The 19,016-nt window shown below is 45.1% G+C and overlaps 2 protein-coding genes across 4 annotated transcripts in view; both read right to left on the bottom strand.

Annotated features, from left to right (window-relative positions):
• LOC120397656 (myelin P2 protein-like) overlaps positions 1–19,016 on the bottom strand; it is a 39,414-nt gene that overhangs the window by 5,046 nt on the left and 15,352 nt on the right. For 2 of the 3 annotated variants that reach the window (XM_039523889.1, XM_039523890.1), the window contains exon 4: positions 16,877–17,049. In XM_039523889.1, the coding sequence (XP_039379823.1) occupies positions 16,877–17,049 (173 nt within the window). Of the gene's footprint in view, positions 1–16,876; positions 17,050–17,774; positions 17,932–19,016 lie in introns of those variants that run through there. The other variant, XM_039523892.1, reaches the window with a different exon arrangement.
• LOC120397657 (myelin P2 protein-like) lies at positions 5,374–8,957 on the bottom strand. Its single transcript, XM_039523893.1, has 4 exons — positions 8,800–8,957; positions 7,865–8,037; positions 6,923–7,024; positions 5,374–5,621 (listed from the first exon to the last, which is right to left on the bottom strand). The coding sequence occupies exons 1-4, from the start codon at positions 8,870–8,872 to the stop codon at positions 5,571–5,573; spliced, it is 399 nt and encodes a 132-aa protein (XP_039379827.1). The 5' UTR covers positions 8,873–8,957; the 3' UTR covers positions 5,374–5,570.

The following is a 19,016-nucleotide window of genomic DNA, read 5'->3' as shown; positions in this document are numbered from 1 at the left end:
CGGGCCTTAAAAAGTTTAAGGATGGAGATTCCACCACCTCCCTAGGTAACCCATTCCAGTTCTTCACCACCCTACTAGTGAAAAAGTTTTTCCTAATATCTAACCTAGACCTCCCCCACTGCAACTTGAGACCATTGCTCCTTGTTCTGTCATCTGCCACCACTGAGAACAGCCTAGCTCCATCCTCTTTGGAATCCCCCTTCAGGTAGTTGAAGGCTGCTAGCAAATCCCCTCTCACTCTTCTCTTCTGCAGACTAAATAAGCCCAGTTCCCTCAGCCTCTCCTCAGAAGTCATGTTCCCCAGTCCCCTAATCATTTCTGTTGCCCTCCACTGGACTCTTTCCAATTTGTCCACATCCTTTCTGTAGTGGGGGGCCTAAAACTGGACACAATACTCCATCTGTGGCCTCACCAGTGCCAAAAAGAGGGGAATACACTTTCCTCGATCTGCTGGCAATGCTCCTGCTAATGCAGCCTAATATGCTATAAGGAAGGATATGGGATGTTGATCGCCATAATCTTGTCACACCTTTGTCGCCCTTCTCTAGGAACAGGCAGAATCCCACTGAAGATCATCTGAGCCTCAATTTCCTTAAGCGTCTTCCCCATTCTGGCATAGTCTCCCTTGATACGTTTCAGCGAGAATCTAGCCGTATCATTTGTTCCCACATGAAGGACAATCAGCGGATTCTTTCCCGCTCCCGTTAGGATCCTTTTCAGCCTCAGGTCCATATCCCGGCAGACAGCACACTCTTCTGTTCTCCAGATCAGCTCTAGTTACAGGCCTGTCTATTCTTCTCAGTAGAGAGTCCCCAATCATGTAGACCGGCCTTTTCCTGGTGACAGTGCGATTCTTCAGTCTATCCCCTGTTCCCTCTGGCTTCAAGTCCTCTTGATTTCTATTGTCCCTTGCAATCCTCCACAACCTATCCTGTATCCTCCTGGGGCTCGTATTTGGTGTTGTCTCCATTGAATCTTCGCCTCTTCCTATAGGACTAGCTGCTCTTCTCTTCTTTCTTGCCCTCTTACCTTCAGCGACCACCCACTGTGCCCCGTCTTCATTTTCCAACTCTGCAAACCTGTTCCTGAGTTCTATTTCTCCTTCACTGGCCCGTCTTTTCCTCTGCCTGGTTCTCTTAGTCACATGCTTCCACCGTTCACTTTCCTCACCCAGCAGTCTCCCCTCAGAATTCTTTGGTCCTGCTTCCATCTGCAATTCTGAGCTTTTCCCTTCAGCCTCCTCATGTCTTTGCTCCATAGGCAGGAGCTGTAGACCAAGCTGGATGAGCAAGCATCTCAGAGAGGTGATTAAGAAAAAGCAGAAAGCCTACAAGGAGTGGCAGATGGGAGGGATTAGCAAGGAAAGCTACCATATTGAGGTCAGAACATGTAGGGATAAAGTGAGAAAGGCCAAAAGCCATGTAGAGTTGGACCTTGCAAAGGGAATTAAAACCAATAGTAAAAGGTTCTATAGCCATATAAATAAGAAGAAAACAAAGAAAGAAGAAGTGGGACTGCTAAACACTGAGGATGGAGTGGAGGTTAAGGATAATCTAGGCATGGCCCAATATCTAAACAAATACTTTGCCTCAGTCTTTAATGAGGCTAATGAGGAGCTTAGGGATAATGGTAGGATGACAAGTGGGAATGAGGATACGGAGGTAGATATTACCACTTCTGAGGCAGAAGCTAAACTCGAACAGCTTAAAGGGACGAAATCAGAGGGCCCAGATAATCTTCATCCAAGAATATTAAAGGAACTGGCACATGAATTTGCAAACCCATTAGCAAGAATTTTAATGAATCAGTAAACTCAGGGGTTGTACTGTATGACTGGAGAATTGCTAACATAGTTTCTATTTTTAAGAAAGGGAAAAAAGGTGATCCAAGTAACTATAGGCCTGTTAGTTTAACATCTGTAGAATGCAAGGTCTTGGAAAAAATTTTGAAGGAGAAAGTAGTTAAGAACATTGAGGCCAATGGTAATTGGGACAAAGTACAACATGGTTTTACAAAAGGTAGATCGTGCCAAACCAACCTGATCTTCTTCTTTGAGAAGGTAACAGATTTTTTCAGACAAAGGAAACGAAGTGGATCTAATTTACCTCAGTTTCAGTAAGGCATTTGATATGGTTCCACATGGGGAATTATTAGTTAAATTGGAAAAGATGGGGCTCAATATGAAAATTGAAAGGTGGATAAGGAACTGGTTAAAGGGGAGACTACAATGGGTCATACTGAAAGGTGGACTGTCAGGCTGAAAGGAGTTTACTGGTGGAGTTCCTCAGGGATCGGTTTTGGGACCAATCTTATTTAATCTTTTTATTACTGACCTTGGCACAAAAAGTGGGAATGTGCTAATAAAGTTTGCAGATGACACAAAGCTGGGAGGTATTGCCAATACAGAGAAGGACCAGGATATCATACAGGAAGATCTGGATGACCTTGTAAACTGGAGTAATAGGATGAAATTTAATAGTGAAAAGTGCAAGGTCATGCATTTAAGGATTAATAACAAGAATTTTGGTTATAAATTGGGGACACATCAGTTGGAAGTAATAGAGGAGGAGAAGGACCTTGGAGTATTGGTTGATCACAGGATGACTATGAGCCACCAATGTGATATGGCTGTTAAAAAAGCTAATGCGGTTTTAGGATGCATTAGGCGAGGTATTTCCAGTAAAGATAAGGAGGTGTTAGTACCGTTATACAAGACACTGGTGAGACCTCGTCTGGAATACTGTGTGCAGTTCTAGTCTCCCATATTTAAGAAGAATGAATTCAAACTGGAACAGGTACAGAGAAGGGCTACTAGGGATCGGAGGAATGGAAAACCTGTCTTATGAAAGGAAACTGAAAGAGCTCGGCTTGTTTAGCCTAACCAAAAGAAGGCTGAGGGGATATATGATTGTTCTTTATAAATATATCAGAGGGATAAATATCAGGGAGGGAGAGGAATTATTTAAGCTTAGTACCAATGTGGACATAAGAACAAATGGATATAAACTGGACACTAGGAAGTTTAGACTTGAAATTAGATGAAGGTTTCTAACCATTAGAGGAGTGAAGTTCTGGAACAGCCTTCCACGGGGAGCAGTGGGGGCAAAAGGCATATTTGGCTTCAAGACTAAGCTTGATAAGTTTATGGAGGAGATGGTATGATGGGATAGCCTAATTTTGGCAATTAATTGATCTTTGATTATTAGCAGGTAAATAGGCCCAATGGTCTGTGATGGGATGTTAGATGAGGTGGGATCTGAATTACTACAGAGAATTCTTTCCTGGGTGCTGGCTGGTGAGTCTTGCCCACATGCTTAGGGTTTAACTGATCACCATATTTGGTGTCAGGAAGGAATTTTCCTCCAGGGAAGATTGGCAGAGGCCCTGGAGGTTTTTCACCTTCCTCTGCAGCATGGGGCACAGGTCATTTGCTGGAGGATTCTCTGCAGCTTGAGGTCTTTAAACCATGATTTGAGGACTTCAGTAATGAAGACATAGGTTAGGGGTTTGTTACAGGAGTGGGTGGGTGAGATTCTGGGGCCTGCATTGTGCAGGTCAGACTAGATGACCATAATGGTCCCTTCTGACCTTAAGTCTATGAATATACCATTAGCCTCCTTGGCAAGAAGGGCACACTGTTGACTCATATACAACTTCTTGTCCACTGTAATCCCCAGGTCCTTTTCTGCGGAACTGCTGCTTAGCCAGTCGGTCCCCAACCTGTAGTAGTGCATGGGATTCTTCTATCTTAAGTGCAGGACTCTGCACTTGTCCTTGTTGAACCTCATCAGATTTATTTTGGCCCAATCCTCTAATTTGTCTAGGTCCCTCTGTATTGTATCCCTACCCTCCAGCGTATCTACCATTCCTCCCAGTTTAGTGTCATCTGCAAACTTGGTGAGGGTGCAATCCACACCATCTTCCAGACCATTAATGAACAAAACTGGCCTCAGGCCCGACCCCTGGGGCACTCTGCTTGATACCAGCTAGACATCGAGCTGTACATCACTATATGTTGAGCCTGATGATCTAGCCAGCTTTCTATCCACTGTATAGTCCATTCATCCAATCCATACTTTAACTTGCTGGCCAGAATATGGTGGGAGACTATATCAAAAGCTTTGCTAAAGTCAAGGTATCTCATGTCCATCACTTTCCCCATATCCACAGAAGACAATCAGGTTGGTCAGGCATAACTTGCCCTTGTGAATCCATGTTAACTGTTCCTGATCACCTTCCTCTCCTCCAAGTGCTTCAAAATGTATTTGCTTATTGCAGCAGAGTTATACTTGCTTTCCAGTTAGCACCTTACATGTGTAACTGTGCTGGATTATTTGCATGATTTACTATTAAACTTCCGTGACTAGATGCTGTTTGGAGTAAAACAGGCATCTGATCCCACAGCTCAGGTACTATGGAATTTAACTTGGAGGAGCTTCCCCACTTGTAGGTTAGGAAAGTGATCTATGTGACCACTGCCATCAGATAGCTCTTTGATAAAGATGACAATTGCTGAGGAAACAAGTGTTATTGCTTTAGCTAGAACAGCAGTGTCAGTCATTGCAATATTATCTGCCATTACTAGAATCACAGGGTTTAAGGCTAGAGGATCCACCAGATCATCTGGTCTGAGCTCTGCTCTATCACAGAGCACCACTCAGCACCAGCACACTTAACCCCAAAACTGAATAGTTTGGTCTGCTTTACAGGCCTGGGGAGACTAGACTTATTTGCCACAGGCAGAGAACAGGAGGCACACCAGTGCCCAAGCCCCCACACAATGCCAGGGAAATGATTAAGTGAGATATACCCAAATAATCCTGGCAAGTGACCTGCTGCAGAGGAAGGCAACCTTCTCCTGCCTCCCCCACAAGGTCAGTGCCATTCTAACCTCACATACGGTTATCAGCTAGACCCTGCTAATGTGAGCAAGAACCAGCCAGCCAAGCAGAGAGACTGCTCATCAGTGCTACCTCAGAGCCCTGGCCCTCCCCATCGAGCATCCCATCCCCAGTGTCCCCTGGCCATCCTGAGGCTTCAGAGGAAGCAAATTAAAAACAAACCCCTCTCCAGAGTACATTGGGAGAGTTGGGGGTGGTGGAAATCCCCTTTGACTCCTGCAGGCAGCCAGCTGAAACCCTACAGCTGGAGTTTAGGGACATAAAACAAACTGAAAGTGAGCCTAGGGCTGTTTTTTCCCCACCCCTCTGCCATCACTAGCAATGACTGTCTGATAAGGTTTCTGGTCTTTATATAAATAATGAAGAGCCCCCCCACACAGTGCTAAAAGACCACCCCCACACCAAACCTAAATCTCCACCACTGCTGGATAACGGTGGTTTGTATTTTAGACTGGCAGGGAGTAGATGATTCCACCATGTGTTCAGAAGTGATTTATTTAGTAGCCACAGTCACCAATAGCTCAAGTTAGTTACAGAACTGCTTTGAATGCATTTGTTTCTCAAGGTGAAGCAAGAGGCTTGTGCAAGCAGATAGCAGAGTAGTGCAGCTACAGTCCTTGAACTGATTCTCAGCAGCAAGTTCTGACCCGGTGTGGAGATGGGAATGCCTCAGGCCCTCTCATAGACTCTAGTGCAGGTGACATTGTTCATGGTGCATTCCTAGAGGGGGGGGAATAAAATGGATTGAAACTTCCGAAATATCACACGAGAATGTTATGAGTCTAAGTAGCGCAGGGATGTTTGTCATTTCTCAGAGTCAAAGGTGTTTATTTAATGCCCATCTCTGATATTCATGTCATCAGAAAAAGAAGCCAGACATTTCTTGCCTCCAAGAGCTCTTTAGTGCTAGCTGATCCCTAAATATACGCTACTTCTCTGCCTAGTGCAATTGAATGGCAGGGCTCATCTCCCCCTACCTTTCTGTTCATCACTTAGGTGGGCAAATTACAGGACCTGCAGGACCCTCCTGCCCAGCCCCTGAGCTCCTGTCATGGGAGGCTAGCCCCCCCAACCCCTCCCCTGCTGTTCCCCCCTCCCCTGCAGCCTCAGCTCACTCTGCTGTCAGCGCAATGCTCTGGGCAGTGGGGCTGCACCCTCCTGGGGCAGCGCAGCTGCAGAGCCAGGGCCTGACCCAGTGGTCTGTACTGTGGCATGGCTGGCTCCAGCTGGGCAGTGCGGCTATAGTGCTGCAAGCCACCGGTGCTCCAGGCAGTGCGGTAAGGGAGCAGGGGGGAGGTTGGATAGAGGGCAGGAGAGTTTGGGATGGTGGTCAGCTAACAGGGGAGTTGAATGGGGGTGAGTCCCGGGGGGGGCAGTCAGGGGCAGGGGCCCCAGGAGGGCAGTCAGGAATGAGACTGGGGTTGGATGGGGTGGCGGTGAGGCAGTTGGAGGCAGGGGGTCCAGGGGCCGTCAGGGAGGGATGTGTGGATGGGACTGGAGTCCCAGGAGGCCATCGGGGGTGAGAAGCAGGAGAGGTTGGATGGGGGTAGGGGCTGGGCCACACCCGACTGTTTGGGGAGGCCTCTAAACAGCCCCCCCATGCAATTTTGGAAACCCAATGCAGCCTTCAGGCCAAAAAAAAAAAAAAAAAGTTTGTCTGCCCCTGACTTAGCAGCTAATACAATAACAGTCCACAGGTGCTGGAAGTAGGGGTGCTCCTGCATCCCCTGGCTTTAAGTGGTTTCCATTATAATATGGGGTTACAGTTTGGTTCAATGGGTCTCAGCACCTGCACTATACAAGTTGTTCCAGCACCCCGATACAGACCTTGATTTTTGGTCTCTTTAGGGCTTCACCACCAGTTTTAATTTCAAGTGAAACTTCCCTACATTGTATATTTTATATTCCTCACTTTTTCACCATCATAAGTCATAGCAGCATTTAGTCTGTGCTTCTCTATTTCAAAAGCATTTAGTGTTCAGATGAGGGGGTTAAAGAAAAAAATAAAAACTTGAACCAACCACAACCATCTTTCCATCCACCAGCGCTCTCTTTATTGTGGTCTGTTTGCCATCCCACTTCTGCACCTGAGTCAGAGAGCCATCATCCAAGGTTACAGTGCTCTGCCAAGAGAAGAGAGGCAAATGAACCTTGGCGTATTCTGATGGGTCACTCAGTCTCTCCTGTTACAGCTATTCTACTTCAAATAAATATTAATTGGACCAAATGAGACTCACTCTATTTGCCCTAAGTACTTCGGGCACTCACCTGAGTGGTGGGAGACACCTGTACAAAGCCCTTCTTCTCAGGCCAGGTGTGTGGAGGGGATTTAAACTGAAGGCTCCCACATACCTAACTCCTGGGCTAAGGAAGGCTGCTGCCACTTCCTCCCCCACAAACTGTTCTGGCAATAGATGGCTTAGGCACCTAAGCTCCCTGACTTTGGGAGAGGGGTTCCAGCTGTGGACTGCAAGCAGGCGATAAGCACCTCCCTGACCCAGACATAAGCACCCAATTCAGTGAGAGGGAGGGACCTTACAACACACCCCTCTCATCATCATCTCCCATTGGCTAGTTTAGGAGTTCTCTGCCTAGCATGCCAGTTTCTGTGGATCCCACTCCGTGGTGCCAGTCTCTGCTCATGCATTGTATAGGGAGCTTAGGTACTTAACTCAGGCTTTGTGAATTCCAGGAATTTTCTAGTTGTCTAGACATTAGACCTGGCTCCTCAAAGAGACTTAGATGTTGCAATGCCTTAGAAGAGGGGTGGGATTTAGTTTGTGGGTTCACAGTGGGCACGATTGCCCTAGAGTCAGCCAGAAGAGCCAGCCATGGGATCCCCCATACTTATGGGGATTGGGGAAAAAGGAAGAAAACCGTATTAAGACAAAAATAATCATGAGGCAAGAAAGGGCACAAACCCAGGTGTCCTTTGCAGGACATCTGAAAGGATTAACCCTCACCATGGTTTTCCTGTCATCTGCTGTGGTTTCTTCAAACTCTTCCCCCAGCTTGAAGGAGATCTCTATGTTTTTAAAGGTGCTCTCTGTCTTGATGGTTATTATATCCCCATTGGTGCTGATGACCACACTGGGCTTGGCCAGGCTGCCAAGTTTCCTAGTAGTAAAACCCACCCCTTGAAAAGAAAAGCAAAAAAGTTAACAACTTGGATTTTACATGCACATCTAGAAGGGAGACATAGCTTCTAGTACATCCACAGACCTCTTCAGCAAGTTCCAGTGAGCTCTCGCTAACACCTGAATGGGCTCTAACTGGAGTACAAAGATGATCACAGAGATTAGCAGAAATACAGAAAGAGGGGAAACCTGTGTGGTAAAAAACTGCCATTGTTATGGTTAGTTTGGAAATTGACACAGTCACTAGATTAAAGTCTGCTGGTCACTGCTAAAGCTAAACCCCAGCTACTGAATTCAAATTCTTACCCCAAAACTTTAAGTCATCAGGGATGTTTATTTAGGGCAACATATCTGGGTATCAGCCATTCACATAGCTATATTAGGGCCCTCATACCTTTTATTGAGGTATTAGTGAGCATTAACCCACAGGTTCCACAAGCAACTCATTCAAAGCACTGATAGTCAAGAAGGCATTATCATAGATAACAGCCCCAGGCAGATCTAAACAGTATCTTCCCCTTATTAGGAAAAGGGAGAAAACATCAGCACCTGAATCATTAGCTAGAAAAAAATATTTGTAAGATATAAAGAAAAGCAAAGAACTATATTCTATTATCCCAAATCCAAATAAGCATCAGCAATCTAAACTGAAGCAACCATAAGTTGAAAACTAAGTTGAGTAAATAAATGGAATTAAATACATTCTCAGAATCATCTATTAGGAGAGAGATTTCCTACTTGAATTATAGTATATTCCTTACCCAGTTCTTCCATATAGCTGTCAAAGTTTTCACTAGAAATGAGTTTCCAGGTTCCTAAAAATAACTCACACATGATATAGACTGTAGTTGATACTATTACTAACCAAAGAAGAAATTATTCTCACTAGAAGACCTGAAGCTATTATGAGCTACATAAGCGCAGTAGCTTCCTTTTAAAGATGCCCTGAACATGTGATACTCAACAACATCCAATCAGGAGAAGCAACGCAAAGACACCAATCATTTCCCTTTTATTTCTTTGAACATAAACTAAGATTCTTACAGCTGGCAGAGTACACAAGGAAAGTTGTTCAGTAAAGGCTCAGAGGGGTAGCCGTGTCAGTCTGGATCTGTAAAAGCAGCAAAGAATCCTGTGGCACCTTATAGACTAACAGACGTTAGTCTATAATGCTGCAAAACGTCTGTTAGTCTACAAGGTGCCACAGGATTCTTTGCTGCTTTTACAGTAAAGGCTGTTAGTCCCAAAAGTAGCTTCTAAATAAAATTGAGTTTTTTCAATAGTGGGATGAAGTAAAAAAAGAAGAATCAGCTTTCCCCAATTAGAGAGGGATCAGCCAGAAAGAGACCTGTCAGTTTGTGTAGATTTACCAAGTCCCTTCCTGATTTGCCTGTGAGGCCCCCCACAAAGCTTAATTACTGCTGTGGTGATGCTTCCTGATGTACTTCCCTCTAAACTGATCAAGTTCTGATTGCTCTCAAACCTGGCTTCACTGACATCTTATATTCTCCCCACCATGAGTACAGTGCTCAAACAGGGGTGGGGAGTGATGATTTACTTCAACTTTTTGTCCACTTTTCCCCCACCCAGCTGCAGTGAAGAGGACTGCTCTGCCATTACCACATATGGCCCTCAATACCCGCATCAATTAAGAATTCTCCCAATCTCTCCAATTCATTCAAGAATTCTCTCCAATCCATTCCACCTGCAAGTCCTAGCCACTACTAATGTCCTCCACAGCCCCTGGCAGTCCTGATTCATCTTCAGCCGGTTTGTCACAGGAGAAGTGGGGTGGTTGCTCATTATTCAAGGATTGTTTGGGTTCCTTAAAACTCAGGTGATAAAGACTGAGGTAGGAGGTATGCTAGGCAAGGTAGAGGTTAGAGCAGAGTGAAATTTTTAGGACAAATCATTTATTTGCCAAAAATGCACTTTTGGTCAACTCAAAACTCTTAGTATTTGCCATGATTTCACTGAATAGTTCTGACCAAAATAAAATTTTGTGAGGAAGTGAGTTGCCATTCTCAAAGCAGTGAAGGCAAGGAGGGAGGTGGTAGCAACAGCAGTAGGAAACACCCAAGTTAGAGCTTTTAGGCCAGTGATTAGAGCCCTCACCTGGGATGTAGGAGACCCAGCTTCAGTTCCCTGCTCTGCCTGATATGGAGCAGGGATTTGTACATGCTTCTATTGTACAAAAGTGTTCTAACCTCTAGGTTATAGCATAGTCTGGGGTAGGTCTCTCTCAGTATCTCCTGTTGAAGCTGTTCCACTTTACAGAAAATACTTGACTAACCAGCGGACCAGAGAGAGTAAGAATCTCTCTTTACCTAGCAGTTGGGGCACTTGGGGGCGGGGGGGAGATTTTTTTGTTCACCAATTATTTTTGGAATTTACAGTTTAGGTTGAACCAAATTGGTTTTTGGGGGGTGGGGAGGGGGAATGGACAAATCCCTTGGCTGTTGCAAATGGAGACTGGAGTCCTAGTGCATCCAGAAAGATGACAGGTACAGATGTCTGTGAGGGTGGAGACAGAAACCATGAAGAGGCTGCTGCTACTGTGGTCACATTAGGGGAGGTAGTGGCAGATAGTACTGGGAGCTTAATTATGGGTGTTTGCTGATGAAACTTGGAGCAACATCGGTAGCAAATCTCCCATTGACTTCAATAGGGACAGGATTTCATTCCTTATGTCTTGTCAGTGGGTTGGTAGCCTCTCTGGCCAGAATGGAGAGAACTTATCTGCAGATTTGTGTGTGAGAGAGAAGAGGCTCTTGATTCTATTATCTTTATAAAACAGTTGTCAAGTTTATGGGTGTTCTAGTGCGGGATCAAAGGCTGTTCTGGCAACATACAGATGAAGGATGAGAAGCAACAAAAAGCAAAGGGAACAAGGAGTGGGATTAGGTACACAGCCTTCTAGTTCTGGCGTTCTTTTCTTTTTTCTTAGTCTTTTTAGCAATGTTCTCTGTCACCAGGTCTGTGAACTCTTTCCCAAGAACTAGGCTGTTTTTTTTTTTCAGCAGCTGATTAAAATCGCTTCCAGGTATTTTATGACTCCTGGATATCCCTGTCCAGATTCATATGTAGGAAGATACATGTGGTCATCTCCAGCATCAGAATGATCTAAGCTGAGCTAACTGGGCTGCTTTGAGAGGATCTGCAGTGATGGGCTGCTCTGTAGCAAGGCCTATCCACAAGGGTCCTGAGACCCCAGACTCACTGCTCCAGAGCATCCAGCCCCCGGGGCTCTTCCCCCACTGCATCCCCTAAATAACCTGCAGTTTGTAGACAAGAAATACAGGCACATTCCCATAAGGAACCTGCATGGTGGTGCAGCTTCAGTGCTCTGGGACCTGAGCTAACTATTATGATTGCAGCTTAAGTAGATGTACCCTGGGATTTCAGTACAGACAGACCCAGAATTTCACCCTAATGAAATTTTGCTTCTAGATTGATGAGCAACATAGGAATGACCCAGAGATTATTATCCATTAATTTTTGGAGTGTTGAATTGAGATGTGTAATAGATAGGGCCTCACCCCTACCAATTTCATAGCCATGAAAAATGTGTCATAGACCATGAAATAAGCCCCCCCCTTATGAAATCTGATCTCTCCTGTGCTGCTAGGAGTGCCTAGCTGCAAGTCTTGGCCCAGCCTGGCTTCCTGCAGCAGCAGGAAGGTAGCTGGAGGTGAGTCTGATCCCTCTCTGCAAGAGCAGCCACGCAGGGGAAGGAGCAAGTCCTGTTCCTCCCCAGCCTGGCCAGGACTAGCAGCTAGGAAGCCCACACTAGGTGCTCCCAGCAGCATGGGGAGATCAGATCCACCTCCAGGATCCTATTAGATGCAGCTGTTCTCAGGGGGCTCAGCACAGAAGTGAGGGTGGTAATCCTATGACACCCCCCTCCCTCCACAGCTCCCTTTTGGGTCAGGACCCTCATGGTTACAACAACCTTAAATTTCAGATTTAAACATCTGAAAATAGTAAATTTACCAATTTTCAAATCATATGGCTGTAAAAATTACCAGAATGGGTCATGAATTTGGTAGGGCCCTAATAGGCTTCCAGTCACATACCATTTCAAGTCCTGTGTTAGTAGGAAACTGAAGATCTAAATAAGAGACAATGATATACAGTAACTCCTTAATGTTGTAGTTATGTTCCTGAAAAATGTGACTAAGCAAAATGATGGTAAGTAATTCTTATGGGGAAATTGGATTTGATGTAAATGAGGGGGGTTAGGTTCCAGGGAATTTTTCCCCACCACATAAAATACTATATTGTACACACACTAACAAATTATTTGTTTAAAACTTATAAATACTGGTACATAGTGATGATTGTGAAGCTTGGTTGAGGTGGTGAAGTCAGAGGGTGGGATATTTCCCAGGGAATGCTTTACTGCTAAATGATGAACTAGCACTTAGCTGAGCCCTCAAGGGGTTAACTCTCACACTCTACAAGGCAGCAGGAATGGAGGGAGGGGAGACAGCATCAGACAGACAGACACACTGTGTGTGTGCGCGTGTGAGAGAGATACACATTTCCCCTTTAAATACACTGCCTTGTTAATTAGATCAGCTTGCTGAGACTGCAGCTACTGCTAGCAAGCTCCCTCAAGCCTAAACCCCCTTGTGTATGCCCCTGCTCTATGGAGGATGGGGTAAGTGGGGTGCAGGAGGACACCCTGACATTAGCTCCCCCTTTTTCTCCCCCACCACAGCAAGCAGGAGTCTCAGGGGGCAGCTCCAAGGCAGAGGGCAGGAACAGCACATGGCAGTGGGGGAGGGACAGCTGCTGCACAGGGAACTTAAAGATGATGATGGGGGCTGCTGGTCCACCCTGGTTCCAAGCCCCCCCACAGCTAGCTGCAACAGGCTGCTCTTCCTGCAAGCAGTGGACAAAGCAGGCAGCTGCCAAACAACAGTAGAAGTGAGCATTGCACAACTTTAAACGAGCATGTTCCTTCATTTGATCAGCAATGTTTACCAGGCTGACTAAGTGAGGAGTTATTGTACCTGAATCAGGTGTATATATATGCCACTATTCAAAGAATGGGAGGTATGGAAGTGGTTAGTATGTAATGCTATTAAACACTGATGTGTAAAAAACAAAAAAAGTAGTTAGCTTTAGAGGGCCTTGCTGCTTTAGTTGAGTTTTGTTCTGACCAAAGTTGAGCTGCAAGGTGTTGGAATTTTTACATGTATTTGCATAAGCCAGCAGCATGGTAATACTTGCTGTCTAGTAAAACTAGAACAGGAAAATAACTGACCATAGTCCATAAGGGTCTATTAGAGTTCAGGGACTAGATACTGTATTAAGCAGGGCTCTAGGAAGAGCTAACTCTTAAGTACCATGGAACCTAAAGTGGAGGAGCTTCCCTACTTGAGTTTAAAACTCAATCCATAATCAAACAATCATATGCAAAGAGCTGTCTAAGGACAGTGATTGCTAAGCAAACATGCTTGCTTTAGCTAGGACAGCGTTGGCAGCTCTGTTGAAATATTGTTTTGCCAGTAGTCACACTGTGTAAAGTGGCTGTAGTCAGACAATTGCTCTCAGAGCCTATATTATTCCATCACCACAGAGGTCAGTATTAGAAAAAGTTATTAAACCAAGATTAGACAATCCCACTATGTGCTCAGAAATGTTTTGTTTTATTTAATCTGCAGTCACTAACTGCAGCTATTAGTTACAGCTTTACTAGGAATATGCTTGCATCTCAAAGTGATTGAAGAAGCTTGCACAATTGGACAGTAGTGTTGTGCAGCAACAGTCATTGAACAGATTCTTAACAGCAAGTTCTGATCCAACATGGAGATGGGAATTCCTCAGGCTCTCTCATAGACTCGAGTGCTGGTGACCTTGTTCATGGTGCATTCCTAGAAGGCAAGATGATTAATTCAATTTCTTGAACTATTATAGCAGAGTTCTAGGAGTCTAAGTGAAGAAGGATCTCTGTCATATCAGAGTCCAAGGTGTTTAAATATCAGAGTGACAAATACTAAATAGTGTTGCCTAAGAGTCAAGCATTTCTTGCCTCCTGGAACATCTTACAGAGTGATCATGATATCAGCTTATCAGCCAGCACTAGTATACTGGAAGAGCAGGCTGCATGTTGGCCTCTAAGTTTCTGTCCAGCACTCAGATTGGTGGTTAGTACAAGAATATGAACTCCTGGGTTTTGGTCTCTTTAGTGGTTCTCCACTAGTTTTGTTTCAAGTGGAACTTTCCTATTTTGTATGTTATGGGCAGGGCTGCCCAGGGGGAGCACAAGGGGGGCAATTTGCCCCAGGCCCTGCAGGACCCCCACCCCCGAATATAGTATTGCAACTTTATGGCAGGGACCCCTGAAATTGCTTTGCCCCAGGCCCCCTGAATCCTCTGGGTGGCCCTGGTTATGGGTTGGGCTGAACCTTGTTTAAAATGGGTGTAGCAGTCCCCCTTCATTTGTGATAATTATTTCTTGCACTTAAGTGCCTTTTTTGGCACCAGATAGCTGAAACACGAGGCGCCTCCACCCAAACAGGAGTATACCTCTGTTCTTAGGTGGGGATATGTTGCACAGTCCAGGCTCTTGTTTGGTGGAGGTTTGCATCTCTGTGCATGGAGATGCAGAAGTGGCAGAGAAGCAGAGAGCCAAGATACAGCTGGAACCTCAGAACCTAGCCTTGAGAACCTCTAGAGACTGCATACTTTTGGGCTAAGTACTGGCAGGAGAGGGGCTTGGAACTGTGAGCAAAGACGCTGTGTGTTCAAGGAAACAGGACTTTGTGCACTAAGTACTGGATGCCAAATTGTCTCTTCTTAGGAGGAAGAGTTAAACTAGACCAAGTTTTACCTATCTGCTCAGGCAAAAGAGGGGTAACCATATTTCTGTACTTCACTTTCTTCTTGCATGCACCAGCAGCTTTCTTAATGAGCATTTCTGTTTCAGATGAGGGTTTAAAAAAACTTGAACTTACCACCACAAGTCTACTATCCACTAGTTTTCTCTTTATTGTAGTCTCTTGGCCATCCCACTTCTGCACATGAATCAAAGCACCATTGTCCAAGGTGATAATGCTCTGCCAAGACAAAAGAAGCAGCAGGACTCTGGGTCAGACAGTCACAGCACATTTGCCTCTTCAATCATTTAACAAATCCTATGTTCATAGCAGATATTCAAGCTGGCTTTCAGGAAGCTTCCTGGAAAGACCCAGGTTTCAGATGCTTCTTTACCATTGCTTGCACAGCTCCTGAGAAGGCACAGATCCCATTGTACTGTGGCTGTGAGCCTTGACTAGCATGGGATACATTTGCCACCACAATACATCCATTTTGTGAGCCCTCCTTCCCCCACTGCTGGAAGAAAAGGTGTCAGGAGACAGGTGGGGATTGGAGTTGAGCCAGGGGTGAAAGCAACTTAAAGGACTTACCAGTACAGCGGAGTCCTGAGCAGGAGGCAGGGCCTCAACTGGAGGGAGTGTGACCTTTAGAGCCCCAGGCCCTTTAAATCAAGATTTAAAGGGCCCAGGGCTCCCAGCTGCCACTGCCAGAGCCCCAGGCCCTTTAATCACCACCGAAGCCACCAGCTGCAGAGGTGGCTGGGAGCCCCGGGGGCCATTTAAAGGTCCCAGGGCTCCTGCCACTGCTACCACAGTGGAGCTCCAGGCCCTTTAAATTGCTGCCTGAGCCCCACTGCCAGAGCCCCAGGGTAGCAGCAGCAGCCGCCAAGGGCTCCAGCAGCCCTTTAAAGGGCCTGGGGCTCCCAGCCACTGCTACCACAGCAGAGCCCTGGCCCTTTAAATTGGCCACAGAGCCCCAGGGGTCCCAGCCACTTCTGCTACCCAGGGGCTCTGGCAGCAGGGCTGGGGCAGCAATTTAAAGGGCTGCTGCTGGGAGCCCTGGGCCTTTTAAACTGCCACCTGGGGAAGCAGATCCAGTATGGCATACTGGCTCACCTTCACCTCTGGCCTTGGGGATGGTCCCCACTACCTTGTGTTATCACTTGTGATTCGATGTAGTGCCCCATCAGATAATGCATTACAGGGATGCACAGGGGCACCATCTGCTTTGGCCCACCACATAAGCTCCTCCAGTGAGTGCAGCTGCATAAGAAAGCATAGCAGAGAAGGGGAGTAGAAATTCTAGTCTTATCTAAAGAGAGAAGAGCCCTACTCCAGCCTGACCAATGTGAGGGTGATTAGACATAGTCTAAGGTGCCACTGCCACATAGCCCTCACCTCACCCCAGAGCACTTGGCTTCCCAGGTAATTTTCTATGCCTCAGGCACCTTGAATTCAGTGAAAGCATCCTGCCGTTGACATTTGCAGCTAGTCCCTTTGAGAGAAACTCCTATTCAACACCACAAAGCAGATAAGGAGCATTTACGGGTCAGCCTTTAGAGGGAAGAGCTGGGCTTGTGCCCAATTTCTGCTTTATATTGTATGAAGGAGGGCTGGATGTGGTCAGTTTTTTGTTACATTAAGAGTGTTAGCAATTTCCATCTCTCCTACCCAAAAAAGGGAACTGAAGTAGTCAAAATTACTACTTTAACAAACATTGAAATCCAAGCCATTTATAGAAGGGATTTTTTAGAGTAAGCATTTTATTTAGCATCTGTTAGTTCCAGTGACTAGTGAACACTTCAGAGAAAGGAAGTTGTTAGACCTTATTGTGGGAGCACAATGGGCATGAGGATTGCCCCAAAGCCAACCAGAAGTGCCAAGCATGACATCTCCAGTTCTTATGAGGCAGGGGCAGAAGGGAACCAGGTTTAAAGAAAATCATCATGAAGCAAGAAAGGGCACAAACCCAAGAGTCCTTTGCAGGTCACCTTTAAAGTTTAGCCCTCACCTTGGTTTTCCTGTCATCTGCTGTGGTTTCCTCAAACTCTTCCCCCAGCTTGAAGGAGATCTCTGTGTTTTTAAAGGTGCTCTCTGTCTTGATGGTTATTATGTCATCATTGGTGCTGATCACCACACTAGGCTTGGCCAGGCTGCCAAGCTTCCTAGTAGCAAAACCCACTCCTTGAAAAAAAAAAAAACATACAAGTTACCAACTTGGATTTTACATACACCTCCAGGAGAGAGAACTTGGTAAATAGGTCTGTGGATGTACTAGAAGTCATAGCACTCAACTATGTAGGCTCTGCAGTTCTAATAGGAGTACAAAAGAGATCATCAGATACTATATAGACCTTTTCCCTCTGTATGTTAGGAGAAGATGCCATTTTAAGTAATCTTAGAAGCTGAAACAGTAAATTGAGTTATACTAGTATGCTCTAGGAGACAGCTAGATACAAGCAATAGATGTGGAGTTTAAGTCTTAATCCAAGCTTTCCTGAATAATAGTGGTGTTTGTTTGGCTACATACCTAGTATCTGCCATTCAAGTAGTTACATTAGAGCCCTCATAAGGTTTCCTGCTTATGAGTGATAATTAGTTTGCAGGTGCACAAACTATCCATAGTTAAGAATGCAATATCAGTAAACAGCTCCCTGCAAATACAAGATAGCTCTTCCTTTCTAGAGAAGGGAAGATTAGCAAATTGATTATTAGTTAGCAAAGATTTGTAATATATAATGAAAATGTTCTATCATCCCAAATTCAAACATATCAATACTACAGAGCCATTCCACTCTTCCCCAAGTGGATCATTCATAAATAGAAAGAAAAAACCTCAAATGCACTCTCAGTATCTTCTATTTTAAGGAAAAAAAACCATCCTGTTTAACTCATAATATAGTCCTTACCCAATTCTTTCATATAGCTCTCAAAGTTTTCACTAGAAATAAGTTTCCAGCTTCCTACAAACAGCTCACACATGATGTAAACTATAATTGGAAGAATTATTCAGTAAAGAAGAAATTAGTCTTCTTCTAAGACTAGAAACTGCTATGAAATATAGGTGCTCAGTCACTTCATTTTAAAGATGCCCTAAACATGTGATACTCAGGGACAACCAATCAGGAGAGGCAATGTAAGGACTCCAATCACTTTCACTGTTATTTCATTTAGCACAAAGGGGCAATTAATAAAGGTCACTAATCCCAAATTAATCTGCTATTCAAAACTGAGTGTTTTCAATGGAGAGAAAAAGTATCTATGAAGAATCAGCCTTCCCCAAATAGAGAGGGATCAGCTGTAAAGAGACCTGTCAGTTTGTGTAGATTCAAAGAGTCCCTTCCTGATTTGCCTGTCAGGCCCTAGTACCCTACACAAGGCTTGATTACTGCCTGTGGTGATGTTTCCTAGCTCCTAGCAAGTACTGACCTTCCCCCTAAACTGGGCAAGTTCTGATTGCTCTCAAACCTGGCTCCCCTAACATCTTATCTCCTCCCCCCACGAGTACAGTGCTCAAATTGGGGGGCAGGGAGTGGTGATGTACTTCAACTTTTTGTCAACTTCCCCCTCCCTATCCCCCCCAGCTGCAGTGCAGAAGGCTGCTCTGCCATGACCACAAAAGTCCCTCAATACCCACACCAGTTAAGAATCCTCCCAATTCATCATTCCACCTGCAATTCCTAACCCCCAATAATCAGTATGTGCCCCAGAGCTCCTGAAGTCCTGATTCGGCTTCTAGGTCTGTTGGCTCAGCTGTTGCTGGGAGGGAAGGGAGGCAGTTCAGCTCAGAACCAGAGGATTGTTGGTTTCTTTAAAATACATTATTATATGCAAGGTATCATAGAGACTTTAGGAATATAATCCACTGTTTTTTAAATTCCACTTACTTTATGGGTGCTTAAATAGTTGACCCTCTCCCTTTAAGATAGATGCAACTCTTGTTTTGGAAGGCTAATTTCTTTCCAAACGATCCCCTATAGTGTCAGGTGAAAGCTAAGATCATTATCCTGCAAATATGTACTTAACTTTAGAAACACTGAAGCCAAAGGGAATATTTAGCACATGCATAAGTACTTGCAGAACCAGGGCCTGAGTTTGTGGATTCTTTCTTCTCTTATGGTTTTTACTGTTAGCACCTGGAGTTTTACTTT

Source organism: Mauremys reevesii, linkage group 2 (genome assembly GCF_016161935.1).
Source record: "Mauremys reevesii isolate NIE-2019 linkage group 2, ASM1616193v1, whole genome shotgun sequence".
Lineage (NCBI taxonomy): Eukaryota > Metazoa > Chordata > Testudines > Geoemydidae > Mauremys > Mauremys reevesii.
This window is presented reverse-complemented; position numbering and strand designations above follow the sequence as displayed.

Coding starts and splice junctions, on each gene's coding strand:
- LOC120397657 (XM_039523893.1), bottom strand. CDS start 8,872: ATGTGTGAGTTATTTTTAGGAACCTGGAAACTCATTTCTAGTGAAAAC. Junction 8,038..8,799: donor CAGCTATATGGAAGAACTGG/GTAAGGAATATA, acceptor TTTCTTTTCAAG/GGGTGGGTTTTACTACTAGG. Junction 7,025..7,864: donor CAGATGACAGGAAAACCATG/GTGAGGGTTAAT, acceptor TTCTCTTGGCAG/AGCACTGTAACCTTGGATGA.